The 11880-nt window shown below is 56.9% G+C and overlaps 1 protein-coding gene across 1 annotated transcript in view; it reads left to right on the forward strand.

The window, feature by feature from the left end:
• The window catches only part of PKP1 (plakophilin 1), a 50555-nt gene extending 38924 nt beyond the window's left edge, over positions 1 to 11631 (forward strand). The window contains exons 8-14 of the mRNA XM_047705605.1: positions 635 to 790; positions 1619 to 1795; positions 3059 to 3212; positions 3588 to 3774; positions 4382 to 4466; positions 7414 to 7520; positions 8707 to 11631. Coding sequence (XP_047561561.1) covers positions 635 to 790; positions 1619 to 1795; positions 3059 to 3212; positions 3588 to 3774; positions 4382 to 4466; positions 7414 to 7488 — 834 coding nt within the window. The 3' untranslated portion in view covers positions 7489 to 7520; positions 8707 to 11631. The remainder of the gene's footprint in view (positions 1 to 634; positions 791 to 1618; positions 1796 to 3058; positions 3213 to 3587; positions 3775 to 4381; positions 4467 to 7413; positions 7521 to 8706) is intronic.
• Positions 11632 to 11880: the final 249 nt, after the last annotated feature.

The raw sequence follows: 11880 nt of genomic DNA on the forward strand, positions 1-11880 counted from the left end.
AACTGAGGACAAAGGCAAAGGCCTAGGAGAAGCTGCCACGGCCAAGTCCCAGGTCCCGGGTCTCACTGCCTGTGTGGACTTGGGATGGGTCAGCATCTCTGCTGTTGGAAGCTGAGGACAAGCCACAACATGGGGCAGTCGTAGGGCTTTGGAACCTAGATACGTCCAGCAGCTCCTGAGGGAGAATGTGCCAGAACAGAGGTGTGTTCTTCAATGGTCCAGCCCGACCACCGGTACCGTGGCTGTCGCACAGAAGCGGTGGCCGCTCTCTGTCGTGTCCTCCTGTGTGGGGGGCCCTGTGACAGGCACTTCCGGGTAGGCCTTCCCAGGAGCCCTGTGAAGCAGGTGACTTCAGTCCCATTTTACGACTGAGAAAACCGGGGCCCAGAAGGTAAAGCAAGCCCCTCCAGTTCACGAAGCTAGGAAGCGACAGACCTAGGTTCGAGTCCAGACCCCAGGGAGCGTGACGGGGGGGGGGGGGGGCGGGATTTTCACGCAGGTCCGTGTTCCTCTGTCCTGGAGCCGCTGAGGGGCTGCCTCTCTCTCGTGAGCAAGGGCGGCAGGGGAGCCTGGGATGCCATCGGGGTGTTGGGGAGGCCCGGGCTCAGGTGCCACACTTCTGCTTGGCCCCCAGTCCGTGGAGAACTGCATGTGTATCCTGCACAACCTGTCCTACCGCCTGGACGCCGAGGTGCCCACCCGCTACCGCCAGCTGGAGTACAACGCGCGCAACGCCTACACCGAGAAGTCCTCCACGGGCTGCTTCAGCAACAAGAGCGACAAGACGATGGTGAGCCATGGTGATGACAGAGTCAGGGCCTGCTCCCCACCAGGCAGCCCGCTGGACTCAGCTGCCTGGTGCCTGCTTTCCTCTGTCCCCCTCAAGCCTGAAACCAGCAAGAAGGGCCGAGCCCAGGCCGGAGCCCTGGTCTCGGGCTGGTGTCGCGCTCTGGGAGCTGAGTCGAGGGCATTCGTCTGGCCTGCAGAGGGGATCTGTGTACTTGAGACTGTAAGAGCTCAGACCACCCAGAGGTCAAAAGCTCCCACCCTCCATTGGCAGAGCTTATCCTCTCTTACCTGTGATTGATAAGCTTGGCCCCATCTTATCCATTTCCCTGGAAAGTTTGGGGGAGGCAGGACTCTAAGCCCTCTCTGGCCTGGTTCCCACCAGCTCCCAGGCCTCCCAGGTCCCCCAGAAGCAGGAAGGTGCTGTGGAGGGAGGGTCAGTCTTCCCCACTGGGTACAACTGTGGAAACTGGGCTCTGGGCCACACCTGCTGGCCCAGGGTGGGTCCGACTCGGAGCCTGACTCTGGGAGGGGAGGAAGGATCGTGGTGTGAGACCCAAAAGCAGCTGGAAGGTTTGGGCAGAGACTGGCTGGCAGCACAATCCCCGGGACCCCGAGATGGTTCTCTGCCTCCCTCGGAGACAGCCCGAAGGAGCAGGTCCCCTGTCCTCACTCACTTATGCGGAGCTGCCATACTGAGAAAAGGGACACCAGGCAGGTGCTTCCCAGGCCCCTCCTGTCAGGACCCAGGACCCTGGAGCTGGGAGGCACACAGAAGGCTTGGGTTTGCTCCCTTCCCAAGGCCCCCTGCTGACCTGCCCTTTGTCCTCAGAACAACAACTATGACTGCCCCCTCCCGGAGGAGGAGACCAACCCCAAGGGCAGCAGCTGGCTGTACCATTCGGATGCCATCCGCACCTACCTGAACCTCATGGGCAAGAGCAAGAAAGATGCCACCTTGGAGGCCTGCGCGGGGGCCCTGCAGAACCTGACCGCCAGCAAGGGGCTGGTGAGGAGCGGTCCCTGCCCCACCCCCATTCCTCCAACTCAGGCCAGGCTCCGCTCCCTTCCCTGTTCTCCCACGAGCGTGTCCACCGTCTGAGTCCTAGCAAACACTGTGGCCTCCAGAGCTCAGCTCTGCAGGCATGAATAGAGGCGGTGTCCTCTGTGCTATGGGGGGGACGAAGGAGGAGAAATAGCCCCGCCCTCTGGGAACTCCCAGGCAGTGGCAAAACCAACCCACCCCTGCGCGATTCTGTCCGTACCCACTGAGCCCCCTTAGCGCTGTGATTCCTGCCCCACGCTGGCCCTGTCTGGGGTGGGGGACAGGGATGAAGGGCATGTTTGTGGCGGGCAGAGTCTCCTGGGTGTTGAACTGGCAGAGGGAAAAATAGAGGGTTTGGAACATGAATGGATCTAGAGGAAAATGTGGCAGGATCAGCAGAGATTTTGAAACCAAATATAGTTTGGAGGACACGACGGAATGGCCCTGAGCCATAGGAGACCTGTTGCAATCAACAAGCATTTAGATGGGGAGGCAGCCAACAATCCTTCATCTTTACTTAGGACAAAAGAGAATCAGTTGGAAGCAGGACCAGGGTGAATTGAGGTAAGGAAGGAACTTTCTTGACTATGAGAGGATGGGTCTGGGGGTCTTCAAGAACTCCAGACCAGCCGGGACCAGATTACAGCCAGGATGGCTTTGTTGCTAGAGCTGGCCTGCTTCTAGGGGGCCCTGGATGGTATCTCCACATGGCACGGACCCTCTCCTACCCATCTTTGTCCTAGGCAAGTACCCAACAAATATGCGTTGGTTTCCCCGTAGGTAGGGAAGTTGGAAGGTGGTTCGATGCTTCTTTAATTGACAAATATCACTGACCATGAGGTTTCACGCGAGTAGACACAGATAGGACGTGTCAGGAAGGCAGAGCTGAGACCCACAGCTGAGCGGGGTATCTGACCCTTCTGTTAGACTGGGAGCCGATTCAGGGCCCCTGGGAGCAAGGGGTCTGAGACTACCCTCTCATCACCCATCTGGGTTCCAGGCTGATCCCGGAGTAGAACTCAAGGTCAGGAGAGGTCGGGGTGCATTTCCGCCTGGGTGCTCTGTCTGTTGCCAGCGCATGAGCAAATTTTTGTCTCTCTTTGTTCGCGCTTCCAACACGAAAGAGAAAAGATTCTGGGTTTTTTTCATTTGGGATTACCTGGCTTGCTTCCACCACGGTGCCTGGGAAGCCACAGGCTAGGTCCTCACTCGGCCCTTCTTCCTCAGATGTCCAGTGGCATGAGCCAGTTGATTGGGCTCAAGGAAAAAGGCCTGCCCCAAATCGCTCGCCTCCTGCAATCTGGCAACTCTGACGTGGTAAGGTCTGGAGCCTCCCTCCTGAGCAACATGTCCCGCCACCCCGTGCTGCACCGCGCGATGGGTAAGCACCCTCCACAACATCTGGTCAGCCCTCTCCCCCAGGCCACCGGCTAGGACTTGGCAGAACCCCGCTTTCCAGAGCCTGCTGGAAGGTCCCCCTCTAAATTTTCCCTCGCATTCCAAGAGGGGAAACTGGCCCACGAGGGGCAGGGAGGTAGGAAGGAGCAGGTCCCCTGGAGATGGGGGTGGGGGATGCAGGTGTGCAGAGGTCCCATCTGGGTCCCAAGCCCTGACTTGGAGCTAGAATGGAGCCTTGAGGGGTCACCTATCTAGGAATCTGGTTGAGGGCAGCTGGGACTCTGGCCCCAGGAGGGAGCCCCTCAGCGTCTCTCTCCCTCAGTCATCTGAGCCTGTGCCTTCCACTGCTTTCTCTCAGGGAACCAAGTATTCCCAGAGGTGACCAGGCTCCTCACCAGTCACACTGGGAACACCAGCAACTCAGAAGACATCCTGTCCTCGGCCTGTTACACCGTGAGGAACCTGATGGCGTCCCAGCCGCAGATGGCCAAGCAGTACTTCACCAGCAGCATGGTCAACAACGTCATCAACCTGTGCCGTAGCAGGTGGGCAGCGGGCGGTCTCCTCCCCAGCCCCCCACACCCCCTCACCCCTCACCCCCGCCCCATGCAGAGCAGGCTGTCTTGCGACTCCTGCAAAGTCTCAGAGGCAAGGCAGAAGCAGCAGCTAGAATGGACAGGAGAGCCAGGGCGGGGGAAGCTTGGGTGCAGAGAAGTTCCAGAAGCCAGGAGCACTGTGGGGCTCAGTCCAACAGGCAGGCCCTGGGGCTGCACAACGGGGACAGAGGCAGTGTGTTCTCCACTGCGGGTCACCAGAGGACATTGGGTCCTTAGAGCATCAGCAGGAGGCAGGGAGCAGCAGACCCCACATGTGGGAACTTTATTCTGCTCCAGGGGACTTTCTCCTCCCAGGACAAGGGCTGGGGGACCTTCCCCCTTACAGCCCGCAAGGAGAATCCTAGGACACCTCTAAGTGGGCAGGGCCGTGGGGTCGTGCCCACTGCACAGAGCGAGCCTGATGGGGCTCCTTTCTCATGCACCTCTGGGGCCTCCCACGTCTCTAAGACCTGAAGGGGAGGGAAGGAGGGAGGAGGGGGCTCGTTCTCATGCCTCCTTGAGTCTCACCCCACAAATGAACTTCCTGCCTGCCCAGTGCCTCACCCAAGGCTGCAGAGGCTGCTCGCCTCCTCCTGTCTGACATGTGGTCCAGCAAGGAACTGCAGGGAGTCCTCAGACAGGTAAGGGCCCACACTGTTGACCCCTCCCCAGGAGGCTTTCCTGCACTTCCCCTGCACGGAATCAAGTCTGAGTGGGGCAAGGAGAGAGAGGCAGAATGGTCCGCCCCACCCCATGGGGGAGAGGGAGCTATACTCCAGACAGAGAGAATCAGAACTAAGAGGCCAATGTGCGTGACGATGAACTTGATCACACTCTGAACAAACCTCTAGGCTAGAATTCTGGGAGGATGCCTAGTGCCCGGAGGGCAGAGGGAATCGAGGAAATGTGATGTGCTCTGTGACGGCAGAGGTAGTTTTGGGCTGATTACAAACCCCTTGAATCTCTGTGAGAGTTTGTCCTTAGCACTGGGGAGCCATTGAGGATTTTAGGTAGAGAGTGTCATGATTAAAGCAACATTTGGAAGTCTCCCTCATCGCCAGGTGCAGGGCAGAGGGGGCCAAAAGATGCTGGGGCAGCTGTATTTGTCCAGTGGTGACCCTTGCTCCTCTCTGTTCTCAACGCCTCCCAACCTCGTCAAACACAAAGTCCTACCTTAGGTCTTACTTCACCAAACCTCTCCACACTGGCCTCTCCCACTCCTGCAGCCACCATTCTTTAGACAGAGATGTCAACAGTGGTGAGGCCAGAACAAGGACAGGACGCAGAAGAGACAGACTGGCCAGACTGACCGTGCTCGAGTGCAAGCCTGGAGAGCCTGTGGTCACATGAGCAGAAAGAGATCGGTTGGGGAGAGGCCAAGTAGGCTTTGCGGGGAGAGGGAGACCAGTCCCAATTTTAAGAGATCAAGTCTGAGGGGATTGGATTGGGGCGCGGGGGTGGGACCTGAGGAGAGAGGCCAGGCTCCCACCCAGACAGGAGCACAGGGCAGGTGGAAGCCCCAAGAGCAGGCAGGACCATCATGGGGCACAAGTGCATGGGTGAGCCTTGGAGAATAAGGGCAGAAGCTTGGAGAAGACCCTCACCTAGGGGACAAGGATAGCGAAAGACCAGGGAGCCAGGAGGAGCTGTACCACCTAGCCAGGAGGGGGCTGCAGCCCTTGTGGGAGGAGAAAGCCCAGGAGCGGGAGCAGGTGAGTGGCAGTTCCGAGGACCACTGAGGCAGCTGGGAGGGCGGAAACCAGGGAGGCCCCTGGATGTGGCGATCTGAAGTCCCAGGCCATGGTAAGAGCACTGTTGGCAAAGCAGGGGGAGCCCTTGGGGTCCCTGCCATGGGCAAGGAGGGATGGGGATGGGGAGAGATGGAGGAGGGCAGAGGGGAGAACCGCTCTCCTCAGTGTAGCCCAGAAAGGGGAGAGACAAAGGCATGGGTAAAAGGCCCCTGTTTAATGACAAAGGGGACCCAAGCATCTCTGTCATGAGATGAAGAATGGGCAGAGCAGAAGACAGTGAAGGGGCAGGAGGATGAGGAAGACCACAGAACAGAGAGGCCACAGAGGGTCAGGGATGGCCTGATCAGGTAGGAGAGGAGATGGGAAGACACCTGCCCTGGGGCAGAAGGAGGAACTAACCCTTCCTCCAGCAAGGCAGGGAGACAGGAAGGACCAGGTGGTCAAGGTCGACTGGGGAAGTCTGAAGGCCACGGCCAGTGGTGGTCCATGTCCTCTGTTGGACAACCCAGTGCTCTTTCCCAGCAATACTATGGTGTGGGCAGGCTTGGCCATATGGCAGCTGCCAGGGAGACTCCATAGAAGGGAGGTAGGTAAAGAGACTGGGTGAGAACTTCCTCAAGCTGTTCCATAGTGGTCCAGAAAGTTCAGCTCACCCAGAAATACTGACACGACACCCACCCTAAGGCACCCAGAGAGTCCCCTTGCCAGCATGCTTGTGTTCAGCGTTAGTGGGAACCAGCCTCGTCATCCAGTCCCTGTGGGTCCCTCTAGCCATGCTTCACAGCAGCTTGGACATGACAAGGGTCGAGTTTCTGTCCCCAGAGCTCCCGCACTTGCACTGCCCGCTGGGTCCCTGCAGCCACAGTGAAGCCAACTATGGGGCTTGGTTGCATCCCACAGAATGGGAGTTTGCCTTGATGCTGTGGGTCAGGGCAGGAGCAGGGCTGGGACCCAGGAATTCCCACTCCTGGGCTCTTTCCACCAAATCCAGCCAAGCTCAACAGGAACGAGCAAGCCGATCTGTGTTGGAAAAACCAACGTCATATGATTCAGGCCCAGACCAAGTAGGCCTCGGGCTTTGAACCACCTGGTGTCTAGATCCCTCATGTTCCCACAGGCCAGTGAGAGCTGACAGACTCTCAGAGCCCTTCTCAAGGGTGTCTGGGCCCCGTCTGCTGTCCCCATGCACTCCAAAGCATTTATTGAGCACCTGCAGCATGCCAGGAGACATAACAGAAACAAGATTCCGTCACTCCCCAGCAGGAGCTCAGGGACTGGTGAGGCTGCAGGTGGGAGAGCAGACAGGTAAACCGAGCCCACGGCGGCGGCTCCTCGCTACCAGCACCAGACACCTCTCTGGTAGATGTGTCCTCGTTACCAAGAGCTCGGTCAAGACTTGGGGGAAAAAAAAAAAGAAAAAGAACAGGGACAGTCAGAAGGAGGAAAAACAAACAGCTTTTCTAATCTGATTTTGGTTATCGTTCTGTGTATAGAGTAATGAATAAGAGCTTAAATCCTTATGCCTTAATTCAGATTTCTGCAGATCTGCCTAGGAAATTCAGAAGCGCTGGTGGGAGCCCAGACACCCAGACAATTTACTGACCCATGGATGTCAATGGCCTTATGTTTGGTTGCACATTTAATCAGGCCAGGTTTAGCCCTGACACACATATCTAATGAATCCAGAGGGCTCTGGCTCAAGGCCAAGGACACTCTGGGAGGGCAGTGTCTGGCTCAAGGCCAAGGACACTCCGGGAGGGCAGTGTCTGGCCCCGTGAGAAGTCACATACTCTCATCCTAGAGTATTTCACGCAGTCGCTGTTTCTTTCCCCTGCAGCAAGGCTTGGATAGGAACATGCTGGGAAGCTTAGCCGGGCCCAACAGCCTCAGGAACTTCACCTCCCGATTCTAAGAAGGGGCTGCCCCAGCAAGTACAGATCGCAGGTAAGGATCGGCTCCCCCAGGGCAGAGGCACATCCAGGACACCTGCAGCAGCCTCAGCTGGTCTCAGAGGCATAGGCCAGGCCTGTGCTCCCCAGGGGTACAGAAGAATCCTTTGATCTGACAGATAGCCTAACTGTGGCCGACACAAGGCCTGTGATGACAGCTGTATAGGCTACTCAGCCAGGGCACCATGGGCTGTCCCACTACAGTACGTTAGGGATATATGATGTCCTGATAGCATCAGCAGGCCAGAGGTCTGGGCAGAACTTCTAGGTACGGCTGTGTAGGTTACGCACTGCACAACCTAGGTGGTGCCCTACACGTGGATATGGTATGAATGCCCCCCGCCCTGCAGTGATACAATATGTCAGTCTGGGTTTGCACACCTACAGCTCACTTTCTTATCCTTTTCATAATTCACTTTCCAGTCTGCACATGCCTAATGTGGATAAGCTTGTTTCCAGCTGCTGATTCCAGGGACCAAAACTCAGAACCAGTATCTATGACAAAGGCCTGCAAGCCTTAGCTTCCAGTGGCATCACCTGGTGCTTCCTAAAACACGCACTCCTGGCCCCAATCTCAGCAGTTCTGACTCTGGAAAGTGCATTACTAAACAATCATCCCAGGACTTTCTGAGGCAGGTGACATCACCAACCTTACCTAGAGGGTCACCAGAGATGGCCCTGGTGTGGAGCCATCTGCAGAGAGCCAGGGGCGAGGACAGGGCCTCCTGAGCTGAAGGAAGCTTCTCAGCACCCTGGCTCTGTGCCAGCATGCCATCACCTGAGGAGGGTCCTGGTGGGGGAGGTGGCTGTGACCGTGGTCCAGGCAAAAATAAATACGTCAGACACCTTCTCCTGGCAGAAGAGCTTCAACAACATGAGGATGGGAAAAGAGAGAAGACAAAAGTCAATAGATTCTCAGCAAGTGACATCTGGACCCTCAGCACTGTACGGGGCCCGGTGCTGGCCCAACAGGGTGGGCGTGGCGGGAAGGGACAAAGCTGACACACTTCTGACTAGCAAGAGCGACCTACAAATGTGTCAAGGGCGACTGGGAATGCCCTGGCTGGCCTGGGGAAATATCCTTGGGGTTGTGGGTGAAAAGGGGGGGCAGCATTGGCTAGACCTACTGGTGTGGGGATGTCTCCCTGGAAATGCTAACCGGATGACCTCTCCTTTTCCAGAAATGATACAACCCAGCTGAGATGACCTCAGGCCTTGCTGGAAGGGTGATTCTTCGCACCCTGTGCAGTTTTGGAAAAGTTCCACTGCAATTGAAAGCAAACCTCAAAACTGTGGCTGATGAAAATATTTTTAGATTTTTTTTTTTCCTTGGGGGAACTGGCAGGCAAGGGGGGTTGGAAAGGGTGGGCAGGGGGACTTTTCTTGAGTTAAAGGGGCTTATGTTTCATGTCAATACTTCTTTCGCTGAGAAATGGTATGTATATATATATGTATAGTGTAAGTGTGTGTATGTGTGTGTGCACGCGCGCATGCTTGTGCGTGAGTGCCTAAAAGCACGACCACAAACTTCAAGGAGCTAAGTAAGCTGTTTCTGCCGCTCATGAGGTGGTCAAAAGGACTCTCACTCTCCCACATTTCCTCCACGACTTGCGCTCTTGGTTGAGCTGTCCGTAGTTCCCAAAATGTGTCATGCCAGGGCAAGGGGCCCGCACCAGGGTCAGGTCCACGAGAAGCCTAGAGGGAACCATCCCTGGGGCAAGGGGAGGTGGGAGAGGAGCGTAACCGGGGCCGGGGTCCTGCCGGAAGGGAGGCTGGCAGGGCTGTTGAAGTTCAGTGTAGCTCATGGGAAACTTTAGTTGTCTGATCACGCCTCCCTTCCCGCAGGGCCACAGGACCTGGGGCTGGATGGGGTTGGGGCTCCAGGGGATGGGCAAGGACAGTCACGCTTGCTTTGCTATCTGAAGTCTGCTCTGGGGGCGTAGGAGCCAGTGGGATGGGACTGGCCATGGTCTTGGGCTGCCATACCTGTCAGAGGGGGCTCAGCCTACAAAGCCCCTGCCTTTAGGGGCTTGTCATCTGTTTGTTTCGGGAGAAAGAAGGCAAAATGATCCTCAAAGCCAAAGAGCTATTTGGGGAATGGCTGTTAGGTCTTCCTTCATATTCCTGGTGGGGAGGGGGACAGGCTGGGTTGCACAGGCAGCTGTGCCAGGCTCCTGAGGGACAGTTGGCGGTTTGGAAGTTAACCAGGAGCCGACTTCCCTGCTGAGACCCAAGAGAGGGAGTGTTCTGGGTCTCAGGAGACTTGGAAGATGGAAATTTGGATAGACCAGGAAAGGAAGCTGGTAGCCCAAGGCTGATCCTACCTTCCCCTGAACCCCAGCCTTCCCATCTCCACTCTGTCTTGGGGAAAAGCACAGAGGATGTGATAGAAGAAGCTTGTCAGGGGCACCTGCCACCCCAAGGCCCCAGACTCTTGTGCATTTCAGAGAAGTAGTAGTAGAAGGACCTCCCGACTGCCTCATGGGAAAGCTCGCTGTCAGCAGCCCTCGGTATACGCTGTAGGGTACAACAGAACATGGGTTCCCAAGGCTTCCTGACGTCTGCCTCCGTCTCCCGTACTAACACTGTTGGTGTCAGCTAGGAATTGGCTGCCTGGTCCACAGCCTTCTCTAGAAGAATAAAAGGTGCTTCTCACTCTTCTTTCCTCCTCATCAGCCTCATCAGCCTCCCAGGCCCCCTGCTCCCCAGCCCCCATCCAACCCCACTTCTTACCCCAGCAGTCAAAACCGAAAAGTACCCTTCTGGACGAAGGATGTGCCTGCTAAGACATGTAACAGACTGCGGCCCAACCTGTGATAACAGGCCATTTAATCAGTGTCCCCTGCTGCTGTGGGTCCGCGATGCCCTTCCCCCTTTTTGCTCATGATGGAAGGCCTCCTCCTGACTCCCTCTCCCTCAGGGGCCACATGGGGGTGTGGTCCCACCAGGCCGTCCCGGGCGAGGGTTCTAGGATGACTCCTCTGGTGACCAGGGCTCAGAGGAAGTCATTTCTTTAAAAAAAAAAAAATAAAAAAATACGTGCAGAGCACCAAGATATGCCAGGCAGTGTTGTAAGCCCTCAGCATACATCCACGAACAAACAGACCACAGCCCCGTCCTTGTGCAGCTTACATTCTCAGAGAGGAAGGAGGACACATGGGGTGCTTGACTTTGGGGATCCCCCTCCCAGTGTGAGAGGATTGTCCAGTCAGGGCGAGAGGGGAAGAGCCCACGACCAGTGAGTCTGTGGTGAGTGGCCCCCAGGGAAGTGCCCCTTCCCTTAGCGCTGCCCTCACTTTCTGCCACTCCGCTCCTCGGCTGGACTTGTCACCAGCTAGGGTGACGAACCAGGTGGGCCCAGCTCTCTGCCTTGGGGAGGAGCGGGCTAAGATGAACAGTTAGGCCAGACCTGATTTTGTAATCTCTCTCGTGCTTTCTCCGGCTGGCCAGCTGGGCCCGACACCTGGGCCTCTGACCCGTGGCTGTCCCTTTGGAAGAGACAGCACTGAGAGAGTCCTGAGGACGCATCTCCTAGTCAGGGAGGAGGGGTTTGCCCAAGGATGGCTTGGTATCCTCGGCCCACACCAGCCTCACACTAGCAGAGCTGACACCCGAAGCAAGGGATTCCAATTTGGGGCCAATGAGGAAGGGCATAGACCACTCCATCTCTGCCTGTCCCGGCCCTGACCCCAGGATCTCCTGTGCTTCAGATAGATCTGGTCATTGGCTGCCAGCAGCCTCTCCAGAGGGGTGGCCAGACCAGTGTCGCAGACCCCATGCTTTCCCTCATGATGCAGTGAAGGGTTTTCTCCAGATACGGAGACAGTGATAGTCTCTCTTGTCCACCCCCAAAGCCTGGCTGAAAGGTGGGATGGTCAGGAAGAGGAAGGCTGGGAGGATGGCATGGGCAGGGGGAGATGGGCAGAGGGAAGCCCGGGGGATGGTACTGGAGGTATCCTGGAACCCATCTAGAGTCCAGCCTTCCCTTTGCCCCATGTTTGTATAAGGACCTCGCACTAGCCAGGCCCAGTTTCCCTGTGTGATGCACTATGTATTTGCTTTTGTGGAAATATAGGAAATCAATAAATTGCTGGCATTTCTTTGAACTTCTTGGAACAGTGGGTTATTTGGGGGTGCCGTTGAGGAAAGAAGAGCGGCTCACTCCCTCCCAGGCTCTCCTCTCACTGAGCCTGTGCCGGGCTAGGACTGAACACCACCTGAGGGAGACGGGGACCACCACACAAAGGCCCCTGCCCCATGTCCACACATCTGAGCCCCACAGGGGCTCCATGACACCAGCACCCTCCCTCCAGCGGGAGGGAGTACGCCCATATCACAGAGCTTGGAGAGGGAAA

This window comes from Lutra lutra, chromosome 15 (assembly GCF_902655055.1).
Source record: "Lutra lutra chromosome 15, mLutLut1.2, whole genome shotgun sequence".
Taxonomy (NCBI): domain Eukaryota; kingdom Metazoa; phylum Chordata; class Mammalia; order Carnivora; family Mustelidae; genus Lutra; species Lutra lutra.